Raw genomic sequence first — 15,998 nt, 5'->3', positions numbered from 1 at the left:
AATGGAGGATACTTGAGATGCCTCTCAGCCGAAATTTCATACAGTTTGCTTTTTTGTGTGCTGTGAGATCACTCAGTCATTTCCAGTAGGGACTCTACAGCTCTCCTGCAGCAGCTTTAGTCCTGTAAAAGTTTCTCTCTATTGGAAAGGCCCCTTACCTTTTTTTGCAGATCCTCTTTACTGTAGCCCAGTAGTTTGAGGAGTTTAGTCCTGGACTCCTGCTCCAGATTCACCTGAGTCCCAAAGGATATTGAAAAAGACAAGAAAATAAGTAAAATCCTAGGCATCTACACAGTACCAACAGTTGGCTGCTTCTGGCAGCAGCAAAGTTTAGAGCACAGTTTATAGATAAGGAACTTAACTATGACAAGTCCACCCAATGACTACTGTGGGAAAATCTACAGAATTTAAGTTATAATCATGATAAAAGGGTGAAATTCAAGTTTGTCACATAGTTACAACTGAGCTACAACTGTGTATCAGGGCTATGACTGTATGCATACTTAGTGTCCTTGGTCATTAATTCCCTGGATGGTCTAGGAATTGCCAAACTAATCTCTGCTTAGAGACAGTGGACTGATTTGAGTCTGGATGAAACTGAGACAAGGTGGTTGCCTGAACTCCTAGCTGGCTTCACAAAAATTAGTTAATTAATTGTTACAGAAACTTCCTGGATGAGGATTTCAGACAGTCCCAGAGATTTCCCCAGGCTGCACGCAGCCTAATTGACAGGCGCAATTTGTATGCTTTTAATCGTGATTAACATTCTGCAAGGAGATTTTGTCTGTCTCAGTAAGTCCCAGGCTGTTCCTACTACAGAACTGACCAAACTGTACATGGATAAGATACTTGTAAACAGTCAGTAGAAACTGTTCTTGTGGATGCGGAAATGGTCATGCAGCACAGTCTTTTGTACAGAAGCTTGGTTTGTAGTTTAAGACAATCAATAGTAATAGATCTTGTACATGCTGGAGTGGGCTCACAAGACCATGGGCCAGCTGGATTATAAAAATTCACTGGAACAACAGTTTGACATATCTCATCCAATGCAGCTGAAGACATTGTTGCAATGACCCTTGCAATGGAGACTACTGTCACCACCTAGACAACACCTGGCCATCCTATTCAAGAGATGTGATTCCCCATGCAAATGTAATACTATGGAAAGAATCCCAAAATTTTTCCCCACACACAGTCTGTAAAACAATACCAAGGCTAAGCCCTGCCCCTCCAGAAAGGCAGCCACTCCTCATTACCAAACTTTCGTATTACCAAACTGTCAATGAAACCATCATCTTATGTAGGGCTACAGTCAGCCCTCATGCCACCACAGCTGTCTCTCTTATTACTGGGGAATCTCATTGCCCATTTGGACTTTGCCTTGAGAAATAATAACAGTAGGGCTCCACAGGTAGTAGCCAGATATAGCTTGGCAGTGGGTTGAAATGAGAAAATCCTGTTTAGCACCTTGACAGAAAGCTCAAATGAATTAACTGAAAAGACCATTTCTACTGAAAAATAAGGCAACCCCCAAGACCTCAATTGCAAAAACTTTTCTTTAGACAAGTAACTAAGTAGCCTATTCAGTTTCATTTTACATCTTAAAGAACAGGAATATAAGGGCTACAGAGGACCATAATGAACACATTCCACCCCAGGACTGTAAAAGAATTGACCTCTGTGTTCCACCACAGCCATCCTACCTTCAAGAAGTTCCAAAGGTTCTCATCAAATGGCAACTTGGCGGTCTGGATCTTGCCCTGGCAGTAATCAAGGAGGTTCCCTGACTGCAAAGCCATCTGCAGTTCTCTGGATCGGAGCAGGAATTCAGTTTCAGTAGTGACTTGACTGATGAATACTTGGTGTGGGTAAGTCTGCTGCATTTGCTGTCCAGGAGCTTTGGTAAGACCAAAGGAAATAAGTTTTCCTCCAAACTGAGAAAGACAGAGGGAGACACAGTAAGCATTCTTATAAACGAAGATAAAAGCAGCTCACTTAGCTCTTAATTCAGCAAGATGGACTCAAGCTCCAGCTGTGACTACAAGAAACCCAAACAGTTTAATGAATATGGATGGTAGGGACATTGAGGGAGTCCGTATCACAAGCCCCTCAGCTGAAAACTGATAACCATGACACTTGTGTGTGTGCTATCAGGCCTAGCCAATTGCAAACTCCAGAGGGGCACAGAAAAAAAAGTACATTTGCAACTGTTTGTTCTTGATAAAAACTATCATGTGAATGGCAGACACTAGACAGACAGAGAACAAGTCAAGCCACAGACTAAAAGAACAATTCAGCCTTCTGATTTAGGAGCAAAGGTGAAGAAAATTAAATACCTGGATAGGAAGCAAAGAGACAGAGAAGAATGGGAATGCATGTCACAGCCTACAAGGACAGCTTTTATGAGTCTTCCTTATCTTTCTTAACTCTTACTTTTAACCTCCCAGTCTCTGCTACAGGACTCTTTCTTGTTGGAAATATACATGAATGTTGAGCAAAAGAGCTTTGCTCCATGGGACACCACACTGCACAGCATTAAACAGGCACTAGAACAACTAGCAGCGGGAAGATAAAAAGGTTTCTCTAGCAAAAGAAAAAGATTCTGTCACAAGATCACACATCTACTGCATTTTAAGCTAAGGATGATCCATTCACTTACTGCAAACGAAACCCCCACAGGTCTGCGAATCCACTTGGGTGGCTTTTTTAATGGTGGAATCAAGGTGGTCTGAGCTACTTGCTCTGGCACCTGCAGAGGAGGAAGGATCTGTCCTGTGCCAAAGGGATCCAGGTTGTTGAAAGATGAAGAGATCTAGACTCAGACAGAGAAAGGAATAAGACATAATTAAATTCCTCTCTGTACGGAGTAAGCACAAAAAACTACTGCTTAGTTATTAGTTACTTTCCTCTCTGATGAAGAAAAAGGCTATTACAGCACCTCTTCCTGGAATACCACCAAGCCTCTATGTGACAGAAATGGTATTTCCAAACAGTTCCAGAAATTATTTCTCAAGAAAGCTTCACCTTGAGAGATTTTCAAGTAATTTTGCCTTAGCAAGATGGAAATTCCCTAACACTGCCTGGCCTAGCACCCAGCTCATAAACACAGGAGTTACAAAATTACTTGTTTTATGCAAGACAGTGACAACATATGGTCAAAAGTTGACCAGCTTATTCTGTGTTTTGCTCACAAAGGAATGCTGACTCCCTTTCTGTTGCTGGGGTCTTTCAAATGGGTTAGTTTTATGGACTGTCTCAAACTTTTGTAGCTTAGATGAGGCTGGTGAAATAATCTCTCCAGACTTTCTTGCCTAGACAAGAGAATGTCAAAAGTGGCCTCTGATCTGGATTTCTGACATTTAGGAAGTCAGTGAACATACACACAATGCTGTTCACAAGCATTCTTAATTGTTAACATTGTTGGCATAGATTTGTTGTTTGCTAAAGATAACCCTGTTCAAGTTTGACTGGACCATAGGGCATAGCTCCAAAATACAGCTGACCAGCATACATGAAAAGAAGCAATACAATGCTCATCAAGTTAAGGCTGCCAAACAAAGAATCACAGGCAAGACCTACATATTTTGTCTTTCAAGTCTTTCTTGAGGGGAAACCAATTCCATAGAAAGACCACTTCCTGGAGGAACAGCTTATACCTAACAGATCAATCACTCTAAACCTTCAAAAAATAAATACACACTACCAAGGGTACCAGTAATATCAACCACAAGGTCTCCAACAGAATTTCTGTCCTGATACCATGGAACCCAGATGAAAGAGATCTCTTGGTCACAAACTTCCTGCCTCCATAACTGTCATTATCTCCTCCTATTTTTGTTCTTACTTGTTATTCTATTTATCTAGGAGTTATTCTACCCTACTGTTCTCCAATTGTAAATAGTGGAAGTGTAGTGCATGCTCATGAAGAATGCACAGAAAGAAAATTCTCCACGGGTTAAATAAATCCTTAATCTCCTACAGCTGTTGCTTGATAAAGTATTTTCTTTCTCTTGCAAATCCTATGAAACTGAACTCAGTCAGCTGTAAATGACTATATAAATAACACTTAAGCCAACTCATACGTATTCTCTTAAAACCTGTATTGTAAGGCATTTGTTGGCTGGGAGAGAGGGAGAGAATTAAAAGACTAGACACCAGATTAAAGCTAAAATTTTAGACAGTACTGACATTTAATCTGTTCAGAGTTTGCCCATCTATTCATCAGCTAAGTAATGGGTATCAGTATCAAAATATTAACATGCTTCAAGTTATAGTCAACTGACTTGAAAACTGCTAACAGTGACTTATAATCTACTTCTAAAAATTCTCTTCTGAACTAATAAAGAGTAAGATGTTGTATCAATGTATTTAATTTTATCCTAATGACAAGACAAGCTTGTTGCTCTAGCAGGTGTGCTTCTTTATTTTTAGTCTAGTATTAATAACCATAAAATATATATAACATCAAAACTACACTTGATCTTGGTTCTCTTTACACACTTTAATGAATTTTACAAAAATACTGAGATACCTTTGTCAAGAGGCAATGTAGTCCCTTTGGGACTTAGTTGATATTAAGTCCCCACACAGGTAGCTTCTGGTTCCCACACCATACAGCTATATGTCCTGGTGGGTGGGACAGACTGCATCACTTAAAAATTATGCCGTTACACATGTGTGCTTCTAACGCTCTCAGAAGTCGGGTGAGTAATTGCCACTCTGCCAAGTCGTAACATGTTCACAGGACTTTACCTTGTCAGCCTGCGTCTTCTGTTGAGCTTCTAAGTTCCCACCCATAACAGAATAAACGTTGATCCACCCATCGAAAGTGGCAGCAGAGAAGACTGAAGGATTCCTAGGACACCACTGGACATCAAAGCACCACTGACTCCGAATGGGCAACTCGTAAACCACCTACCACAGAAAGAGAAGGCAGAAGCACAACACTAATAGTCGCCTGCTGTCCCCAAATTACTTGCCCACAGCAAGTGTGTCACACTTTATTTACATATCACCATTGTACACAAGTCTCTTATTTTTAATTCTTGAAGGATGTACTGCAACTGAGTTACAGCACACTGAACCTAAACCACAGAAAGCCACAGGAAGCTGCTATACCATAGGATTCCAATTGTAGAACAAAATGCAAAAGCAACAAGTCAGTACTGTCGCACCTGCTGTTAACCAAGGGAGACACACCAGAAAACAACACAAGAAAAGCAGAAGCCAAAAGGCAAGAAGGTGTCATGAGCAAGAACATGTAAACAGAAAGAATAGTCTGGACTAATGAATTTGACAAGGAAAATAAAAGCCTACAGAAAAAAGTAGAACAACAGAAGAGGACTGTAATAGCTGCAGATAAACTATGAAGGATATCGCAGTCAACAAACTTCTGGTCCAGCACTCAAAAATCCAAAGCTCAATTCATGTCTCAGTCACACACTTCCTGCCTGACACTGGGCAACTCATTAATACAACCTTGAATTTGAACCTCCAGTCTGTAAAATGAAGATTTCCTTTATGCCTCATAGGCACAAAGCACAGAGAATCACAGCTTCCTTCTCTGTGGGAACATAATCTACATTTTCTGTTCCCAGGTATAAAACCTTGCTTTTGCTTATATTAAAATATAGATTGCTAAATTTAAAAAAAAAAAAAAAAAAAAATCCCCAATATTACCGAAAAACTAAATAAATCAACCCTTCCCCCAAACTCACCAGATCAGTCATTCTGTACAACTGTCCTGTTCTTACTATTGAAAAACCTTTCCCATTTTTGTATCACCTGAAAATTTTCTGTTCATTAGTACCAAGTCAAGAACAGCTCCCTAACAATAGTTTGTGCGTAAATGTCCAAGCTGAATTTGGACTCTGCAAATCTACAGCAGCATGCATAAAGATAAGCCAACTGCAATAAAATTGGTTTTTTAAATTTTTCCACTAAAACACAGTTAAAAAAACTTTAGTAAAAATTAGACTTCAGGAACATTTCAGAGTCTGATTCTCTTCTAACCACTAGACATCTGTACAGAATGAGCATCAAATCTTATGAAACCACAACAGCAGCATTTCATGAATTTTATGAAAATGGATTTGTTTTTTTCCATGCCTCCAAGGCAAATGTGGTCAGCTAAGTCAAACTGTCCCATGAAATGAATCCAGCACTGGGCTCCCAGCTGGACTTTGTTCAGTATTGTTAGAGTACTTTCCCCATGCTATCATCAAGATCAACTGCAGGAACTTTGTTCAAAGTTCAAAATTCATTTTATCCAGAAATTCAGCACTGAATAGGTTTCCAGAAAAATTTTTTACACAGTCTTATTTTAATTCAGGTGATAGCAAAATATTTCAGAGACGGTAATTTTGAGATACATGACTAGATAAGCATATACATGAGAAATCACTGTACTATGAATAAATTTTACGCACATTTAATTACATTGTTCCCCCCTCAACAAATGCTCCCCATTGTCCTTCAAGTTTCCCCCCACAAACTTGCAACCCTAGGAGAAGGAAGAAGAAGAAACAAACGGACACAGAGAACACTACATATGTGAACATAGCCAGAGTAATCATAATTAGCTGAATCTAAGTTTTAGTTAAAGCTTTCTTCCCTCTACAACCTCTGGACACAGATACATCAGAGAAAATCTCTGCCTGTTTCTGCTGTTTTCAGTCTGGGTCTGGATATGGACAACACTGTCATTCACCCCAGACAGGAAGAGTGCAGAAGACATACTGGAGGAAATTACATTGGCACTCCACAGGGATACAGAGAAGGGACACATACATAGCATAGCACACAACTCTGTATAAAGCAGACCATGTGTACTTATAGCTGTGGTTATGTACCTCTCCCATACTTGGGTTCCAGCACAAGATCCGGTTGTCTTTGGCGCTACTCAACAGCAGTTCAGGGTCAGCCTGGCACCAAGACACAGAGAGAACTCCCCTAAAATGGATCAGAAAGAAATCAGTTGTATTTCATACCCAGACCACTCTCCCACCCTGTCACCAAGAAAGCAGCAGAAATACTGCTTAAACTCAGAAATGCTAGTTCTCATCTCTACCCTCAACCAGATTCATCTGTGAAACAAAGCAGACCTAGAAAAAATCATAGTTAGACTAAGTCCAGTCTCTCAGATGTCTGCCTTTTAAAGATGGAGATCCTTGAAAAGGCAACACAGCAAGCAGGCGCTCACCTCGTATGCCCTTCCAGCTGGCTCAGAGGAGAGGTAGCAAAACGTAAGTCCCATATTTGGATCACTGGCAAGCGGTCATCCTCAGAGGAAAGGACTAGCTGGGTTGCAACTTCTGGATGCCAGGCCATTCCTGAGCAATGCATCTAGGGACAAAAATAGCATAGGCTGAAAATTCAGCAAAGCAAGCTGACAATAGCAAAAATGACCCAGAGCTACCTTATTCTGCACTTAACTCACCTAGAATGCTTGACATAAAGCAAGCCTAGCAATGTCTTGCTGTGGGAAGCAAGTTTATTTATCTTCTCCACACAGCAGAAAACCCACTAACCATACAGAAGTTGAAGGACTAGTTCAAAGTTGATCTAAGGAGACAGCTGGGATTAAAACACAGAAGGCTGCTCATAAATGAGCTGTGAACATAGAAACTGAATGCAAGGACACCCTAATTTTAGGAACAGCTAGAGGTCTCATTTCTCCATTTCATTAGGAGAAATTTTTGTGCTTTGATGCTACAGCTCCAAGAGAACCAGTCCCAACAGCTCCCACCATAAAACCACTTGATCTCAAGAGCCTGTGCCACTGCTTTGCAGTCACATGTGGCATGTTGCAAGCTAGCTGGAGTCACAGTGTTTCCTCCACTCACTCTGTTGCTGTGGTCACTGACTTTGATGATAGGCTCATTCTTTCTGAGGTCCCAAACCACAGCCTTGCCGCTGGGGTGAGCAGAGGACAGGATATGCTGCACCTGACGATTCCAGGACACCACACTGATGTCTTCATGAGGCTGCCAAGATAGGAAAGGCCACACATCCATTATTCTCATGTTGATGGAACACAAATCACAGGATTCTGTCACTAGCTTAACTAAGGGATTTGAGGATATATAAATTCCTTTCTTCAATCACTGATCAACTAACTGGAAAAAGCAGCACTGACCAGAAAGACTAGGGAGCATGGAAAGTCCTTTACTCAGAATGTACAGTGGACAGTCAAATTCTATGGGGGAATGTCACCTGGAAAAGCACCTTTGCATTTTGGGAGCAGGTACTGGATTCTGCATTGGCCAAATGTGTCATAAATCAGTCCAGAGAGAACTGCTGCTGAGAGAACATAGATGCTTCTACCCTGACTCCTGAGATGAACTTAAACAGAAAGATGACCTTGTGCAACATTTCAGGAGTGCAGCGAGATGGAAAATGATGAAGTATTCAAGACTAATTGCCGTTACTGTATCTACTACAATGCAGGAGATAGACAAGGAGACAAATGAGAGGCTTATTGGAGGAAAAACTTGGCCTGCTTTTAGGCAAGTTTACTACGATTTTTTCACTTGCAGAAGTTGATTGCCCTGAATAGCATAATCAGCATTAGAAGATCAGAAGCTTCTTCCTCTTCAAACTCAGGAAACATTATCTGGGAGTAATAGCCAAGATGCATTAAATGGCTCACTGGCTCTGCTAGGGGTATTACTTTCATGAGATATGAAAAGCTTCAGCTGAAGCCTGAAGTAAATTCATTTCTCAGAGAAGGTCCAATAAGCCTTCTTAATCCATCACACATGCCCCAGCTGGATCACAAGATAAACTGGTCAGTTACTTGACACAAATCCACAAAGAGCTTACCCATCCATGCAAAGTGCATCCTTCCAGAGCTTGCCAGCCTACCTCCCCTCCCCTTATAACACTCTCCACTTCCCCAGAATGAAGCTGATCAGCCAGTTCTGATTCAACAGTCTCCTGACAGATATCAAGGTCATTCCCCCTTCAACTGACTAGACCAGGATTACTTCACACACTCACATCTTTTTGCCTCGTCTACTGAGATATAAAACTGCAGGGGTATTGCCCACAGGAAAACTCATTTACCTGTGATTTAGCCCCTGGAGTCATAGGCACACTGAAGTTATTCAAGTCCCAGATGAAAATTTCAGAATCATTGGCTCCAGAAGCCAAAAGGTTACTCTGTAGAAAAAAGAAAAGCTCAGCTGAGTTTCACAGGGAAAGAGGACAGATTTTTTAAAAAATAAATGTAAGCAAAAAAATCCAAAAGTTTCTGAAGTCAGATGAGAACTGCATTTCACAGTCACTGGTAAGCAGAAAGATACTAACTGGAACCAAGCACATTTCTGGCATTCGTGCCTTCAGCTGTGCCATGGTACAGACCTGTTTAAAATTTGTCTAGCAAGCTACATGTGCAGGTGGCTGATGTTACTCATCATGAAACTCTGCCACAGGCCTGGAAGCTGCTGTCTCTGGTCAGCTAAGCCTTTGCCCTTCATCCTGGCATCAAGGACATTTCTTCTCAGAAGAGGCAGGCTTCCCACAAGGGTCTGCAGACAACTTTCAATTTGCCTTTGTGCTACCACAAGAGCTTGTGTTCTGTTCACTACTCACTTACTTTGCAGTCCCTTTAAGTGTGATCAGAGTTGCACTGAATTAGACACCAATTGAACAAATTAAAAAAGTGCTGATTTCAAATGAGTAATGGTCTAACATGTAACAGTATTACAAGACATGTTTTTACAGAGACGTAAGATACTTGATCAAAGTCACAGGGGAATTCAGTGGCAAAGCTGCGAACAGAACCCAAATCTGAGTCCCAAACCAGCCCTGTGTCACAACTACCATGCCTCTTTCAGGTTAAAAACTGTTTCTTCAGTTTATAAATCTCTACACACAAAGGAAAAACTTTTTTTTTTTTAATATGGAGGTTAATTTTCATTTGTTTATAAGTATCTTAATGTTGCATACCTGGAAAGGGTTGAAGTCAAGAGCTCGAACGGGACCTGAATGCTTCTCTGTCTGCCCAATTACAGGCTCGCTCTTTGAAACCAAGATGTGGTGCACACTGTACATTGTCAGTACACCATTATCCCCTCCACCAATGATCACTCCGGAGGACTCCGGGGACCCATTTCCAAAGTTACCCCAGATCAGCTTATGAAACCTAAAAGAGAAGAAAATAAAGTTGGCGTAGGCCACAATAGTTGGTGGAAGGCAAGACACCCTCTGCATTACCAAAAACCACATCCATGTTCTGACCTATCAGACATAACCACCAGTCTGAACCTTAAATAACTATTTCCCTTTGAAGATGACTGTGGATCTTACATGGGAAAAAAGAAATGAGCTTCCTTCCAAAGACTTTTAAGGGGAATTTACAAAGAGAGCTAATCTGTCCCTTTTTTTCTTCCCCTTGAAACATTTAGGACCTCATATGGGATTTGGTGGGTGAATTTCTCTAACCTACACTATACAGAAAATCAGATTAAAGGACTATATGCCTTCTTTTCCAGAACTATTATCTGAAAAATATGTTCACAGGCTGTAAAAGCTGCTAGTTACAAATCAAGGCTGTGTTCTACACTGGGTACAAATGTCACCCACACTGATGAGCCTAAGAAATTGCCTTGTCTTAAAAAGCTGGAAGACAAGTTTCACTCTGCTTCTACTGTCTTTACTGTCTCTACTACTAATTTATAAATCATTAGCCCCAGCAAATTCACATGATACAGAATGACTCTCCTGACTGACTACCATATAAGTCCTTTCAGACTTCTACAATGGTCCAACTGCTGTACTTTTACATCCAACATGACCTGTGTCAACAAAAACATTCAATTCTTGAAGACAGAGGTCAACTGATCCAAAAGATCACTTTATACTCCAAAAATACCATCTCTTCCTTTCCTTTCTTGTACCAGAAAAGCCCTTTCCAGTTCCACTGATTGATATGTCAGTATGAGCCTCTAGTACCTGTTTGAGGCAGGAAGTGTTCCTTTCTGCTTCATGTCCAGGGAGGGATCCCTGAAGTCAACCTCGAATATTTCCAAGGTGGCATTTGTACTGAATGATGCATCCAGTTGTTGGGCAGATGTTCCTAGCAGAAGTACAAGGGCAAAACAAGTGGGCACTTTTTTCAAGAGCACGAGATACAAAAAGAGCAATGCATTGGAAACCTGTGCTTGATAGTCAACACAACTTTGGCTGTGCCCATTCAAGGAGAGGACATGTTTAAATACCTCAGAAAGAGGAACCAACAATTATGACAAAGACTTTGAAATAAATTAGAACTTCTTCAAAAAATTCTGGGCAACGGGGTCACTGTTGTACAAATACCTTTCTCTCTTGGGATAAATATAATTCATATATCCCCTTCCAAGCAGTCACAGCTTCTGATATTAAGTCCTTATCTAACTTACAAATGCAGTCACAACCCTGCTACAAGTATGAACCCAAATACTTCCATATACTGCTCCTCAACCATGACTGTATGTCTTGATCAAACCTTCTAAACCTGGTCTACAGCAAAAGTTCTTCAACCTTAGCCGACTAAACATTCCCCAACAACCCATGGACAGCTAGCAGTCACACAGTGGTAGCTTCCTCCCTTCTTCCTAGCTTACAGAATAAAACTTAAAACTAGATTTAACATTGCCTAATGGGACACTGCCAGGAAAACAGTCACCCAGTTACCACAGAAGTGCTTTGTAACTGCTTATGGCATGGAAAGTGCTCAAGAGACTATTAAAAAGCAGTACAAATTATGAAACTATGCAGTTTCTGTTCTAAAGCAGACTGAAGCCAAGACCTTTTGTCCAACCAAAAATCTGTCCTTATTAGAGAAACAAAAAATAGACTATCTATCCCAAAAATGGTAATGTTGCTTTTAAGGCAACATCTGAACTTTTGTCACTTTCTTTTGACAGTGATCCCTGAAAAAAAGAGCAAAACAATATGGCAGCACTGCACAACCCAGGCAGGAGACAGAGCTGACTAGTTCTCATGTTGGGCAGACAACCGAAGCTGTTGGTCCCACAGACACTAAACTCACCCACTGCCAACTCAGTGAACAGGCTGACTTTGTGCTTTGGAAAATAAAATTATTATAACAATAGTGAATAATGAATAATATCAACAAAATGCAAATTTAAGGTTTTGCAGAAATATTGAAAATCCAATGATAACTGAAACATGCAACTTTAGGGACAAGAGATTTCTATTATTTGATTGTCAAACCACGTGATAATGTCTGAAGACCTACAAAGTAAAAGTGAGCTTAAATAAGCATGATTAGAATGAACTTTTTGTTTTCACAGACGTACCAAGTAACCTTATTTTGGTTTATTTTTTATAGCAAGCAGGTGTTGGAGTTCATGTGGACTTAATTAGAAGTTAGATCAAAAAAGCCACGTATTCACTCTTTGAAAAAATCACTGGCTTTTAAGGTGTCAAAGCTGGGCACACAAACAATCCTCTACAGGTCACTTTAAAAAAAAATAAGGCTGCAATGTTTTCAATATATTGCTTGTAAGTTTTTCAGAGATTATTAAGGTGGGAATTGTTGAAAATGAAAGACAATACAACTCTACATAAAATCTCTCTGTGACTCATACTTTAATTTTCACAAATTGTGAAGAACTTTACCTGTTGCTAGATAAATGGGGTGGTGGTTTGCTGGACTCCATGCCTGGACAGCTGTTCGCTCAATTTCCTTTAGCTTCATTTTCTAGGCTCTAGAAGAAATATCACACAGTGGTTAGAACAGCGGGATAAAGTCAACATGAAAATAATCACACTGATAACAGGATATCCCCCTAACAAAGGTACCATGCAAACAAATCACTCTCAACAGAGAGAAGTTACTTGTTACTTCCTGAGCTAGTGTATACGCTTTCACAAGAAAGAATTAGGGTATTTTAGAATTAATGAAAAAAAACCCCAAACAATCCCATATGTCTTATTCCAGATTTTCTTTCATATATAGATCTCTTTCATATACCCAAATTACAGGAGAGTTTCAGTAAAAGGAAGGGGATCTAAATTAAACAACATACTAAAGTCTTCAGTCCAGGCTGGTTTAAATCAGCTACAGAAATTAATTTAAACAAATGTATTTGCAAAGCACTAGTTGCTCTCTCTGAACAAGCTGATGCCAGTATATACATAGGCAAAAAGGGAGCAGAAAGAATCTCAGGGCAGGCTAAATTCCAACAGAAAAGTGACGTGGCAACAGAAAACAAAGTGCAATGCTATCATGTGCCAATTCAGTTAATGTACTTTGTTCTCATTCCTCTGAGAAACAAAAAGGAAAAATTAATTTTACTTTCTGCTTGAGTTTCTAAATGGTAGAAGGTGAAAAGAAGCAATCCAGAAGAACGGGGTTTCAATCTCATCTCTGACAACAGTTCTTTCTATTTACTCTGGATACATCAACTGACACCTGTAAAATGGGAACACAACTTCCCCATATCACTGGAGAGAAATTAGTTGGGCAATAATGTAGCGGCATAATTGAAAGTCAAACAACAGCCAGAAGGCTGCAAAACTGCATATAAATAAAAATTATTGTTCCATGTAGGATCCTGTTCTTTCTGAGGAGAAAGCACCCAGCACCTCTGCATTCCAGACTATGCCCAGGCCTTCTAGGCATGTCAGTAACATAAACAATATGTGGACATACCAATTACAGGCTAGCGGGGTGACTCTCATGAGCATTTCCTAAACCTTCAAGCTTGGTTGCAGTGCAGTCTTTTAACTCCAGCTAAACAGAGCTGCTAACTATGCACTCAGATGATACCATGCTGAATAAAGTAAAACTGTCAGCAGGCAGCACAGCAAAACACTGCATCTTGCCAGCTCACTGATTAACCTCTCCTGGTTACTTGACACTGTTTGTGTTAGCCAGGCTGACAGTTAAACCACAGTCTGCATCATGTGGCCCTCTCTTCAGATACAGGGCTACAAGTGTCAGTGCTTCAGAGTCTGGCCTTACTCGGGCCAGAATTTGGTTGTTTATTTCTACCCAAGTTCATAAAGGTAGCTTGCTGTGGCTAGCCCACTGTTTGGCCAAACCATCCCCCCCCCCCCCCCCAGAAAAACAATTCTGAAAAAGCCTTTCATCATCTTGTGGCTTATATGAAGCTACAGCCTCCTGAGGCCCACACAAAGGAAAATCTGGTCAGCATTGCTTCTTCGGCTTGGACCTCCTGGCTAACTGCTCCACACTCTTTTGAGGGTTTCTTCTCCACCACCAGTCAGAGGCTAAGGGGATCCTCTCTCTCCACCATGCACTATTAGGACATGCTGTTTGATTAGAATTTATTTAATGCTTTTTAGCATTAGTCTGCAGTAGCATCTCCCAAAGCTCAAAGTATTCTCAAATTAACCTTATTCCAACTTAGCTGAGGCCCAGAGCAATCTGAACGGAACTCTTGTACAATAAGACAAGTGCAACTATTTCCTCATGCAACCCAGGAACAAAGGTGGAAAGGTCATTTCCTCCTCAGCACCATAACAGACCTCTAACGTTTACTTTCCCATCTTCCAGGACACACTTTGCAGAGCACTCGTTAGGGCTCCATCACATTCTCTCTGCCACGAAGTTCTGCTGCCTACTCATTTGTCTCCCATACCAGCACAGGAACACTGTCCAGGTCTCTCTCTTCAATGAAAACATCCCCAGGAGAAGTCAGGTGAACCTGCTAGCAACACCCTACTGCACAAAGCACCACTTGACTCCACTGATGTGGGGGAGCAGGACAGCTGGTGTGTTCCTTACCAGTCCCTTTCTTGCCTCTTCCTCCTCCAGTTACAATCCATCAATTGTAGGAGCTGTCTGTATATACAGGCCTCACTGCTGCTTGGCTTTTGAAAGGGCAACTCCCCTGCGAACATCAGTAGACAGTGGCCAAGAGACCTCTTCCCTCTAGTAAATTAGCTGGTAAGGAAGCAATGAAGCGCACAACCATCACAAACTTAGCCAGGTGAACGGTACGAGCTCTCACTCCTTACCCTCTGTACTGGACTACATGGCTGGCACAATTTGCATTTAACATGCAAACAAAGACAAGCCACAAAAAACACGCAGAACAGAACTGATCAATTATCCAGCTTCTCTTGTCAATAGAGCATTTTGCATAAGAAAGTCAACATCACTGTTCTCTTTTCACAAACTTAAGTCAGGACAGAACATGAAGGTAAAGTGTCTTGCTCATGATAACTCACCCAGACATAGGAAAGCAAACAAGGCACCATTTAGAGTGGCTCAGTATCAACAGAACAACGGGAGAAATGCTGGATCATAGGTATCAGACAAGTACACTGTGTCCCTGGTTCTCAAGGCAAAGCAGCAGCAGTGCCAAGAGACTTGAGAAGGCCCACAGGAGATGCATAAGAAGCCAGCATCACTGTATCACACCATCTCTTAAGCACCTCCTATCAGTTCTGCTCTATTGCAGCTAAGGTTCTGCGGGGATGCAACAGCATCTCCTCCTTAAATCAGTGGGCTCTGAGTTTGGAAGGAAAAAAAGCCTGATTTGAGTCTTACTCTCTTAAGAGAAGCAATCCTTCTACACACTGTGCATGTCTGTATCCAGGATAGGACTCACGATCCTTAAAGCAGGAAAAAGCCCATCTTTAGCAACCTCTTGTGGCTGCATGAGAAAAATTCATAAGCATCGAATTCTTCCACAGAATTTTTAAGGAGAGATTGCCACCTGCTGTCATCTCCCAAATTAGCATCTAAGACTTATGAGAAAGCTCATACTTTCCTCAGGACCTCTAATTGATTAATCATGACAATTCCTCCTCCTTCTACAGACATCAAATTACAGATCTAATGTATTAACAAACCTCAGCCCCAATAGGAGTCATGGGACAGAAGCAGCATTTCCCTCCAGCCTCCCCCAGCCATGGTTTCCTGCACAGTGTCCTTAAAAGGTAACACTGTCTGCAAAGCAAAACCCAGCAGGTCAGAGCACTCCCCACCACTGGGAAATGGAGAGCACACAGATAAA

The 15,998-nt window shown here is 41.1% G+C and overlaps 1 protein-coding gene across 4 annotated transcripts in view; it reads right to left on the bottom strand.

Annotated features, from left to right (window-relative positions):
* The window catches only part of SEC31B (SEC31 homolog B, COPII coat complex component), a 37,955-nt gene that overhangs the window by 20,520 nt on the left and 1,437 nt on the right, over window positions 1-15,998 (bottom strand). For all 4 annotated transcript variants that reach the window (XM_074830801.1, XM_074830802.1, XM_074830803.1 and 1 more), the window contains exons 2-12: window positions 12,628-12,716; window positions 10,957-11,080; window positions 9,952-10,147; window positions 9,067-9,162; window positions 7,845-7,985; window positions 7,202-7,344; window positions 6,852-6,951; window positions 4,753-4,914; window positions 2,660-2,812; window positions 1,704-1,934; window positions 159-233 (exon numbers count right to left, since the gene is read on the bottom strand). In XM_074830801.1, coding sequence (XP_074686902.1) covers window positions 159-233; window positions 1,704-1,934; window positions 2,660-2,812; window positions 4,753-4,914; window positions 6,852-6,951; window positions 7,202-7,344; window positions 7,845-7,985; window positions 9,067-9,162; window positions 9,952-10,147; window positions 10,957-11,080; window positions 12,628-12,706 — 1,500 coding nt within the window. In that variant the 5' untranslated portion in view covers window positions 12,707-12,716. The remainder of the gene's footprint in view (window positions 1-158; window positions 234-1,703; window positions 1,935-2,659; window positions 2,813-4,752; window positions 4,915-6,851; window positions 6,952-7,201; window positions 7,345-7,844; window positions 7,986-9,066; window positions 9,163-9,951; window positions 10,148-10,956; window positions 11,081-12,627; window positions 12,717-15,998) is intronic.

This window comes from Strix aluco, chromosome 7 (genome assembly GCF_031877795.1).
Source record: "Strix aluco isolate bStrAlu1 chromosome 7, bStrAlu1.hap1, whole genome shotgun sequence".
NCBI classification, from domain to species: Eukaryota; Metazoa; Chordata; class Aves; order Strigiformes; family Strigidae; genus Strix; species Strix aluco.
Note: the sequence above shows the minus strand (reverse complement) of the source record. Positions and strands in the feature narration are given on the sequence as shown.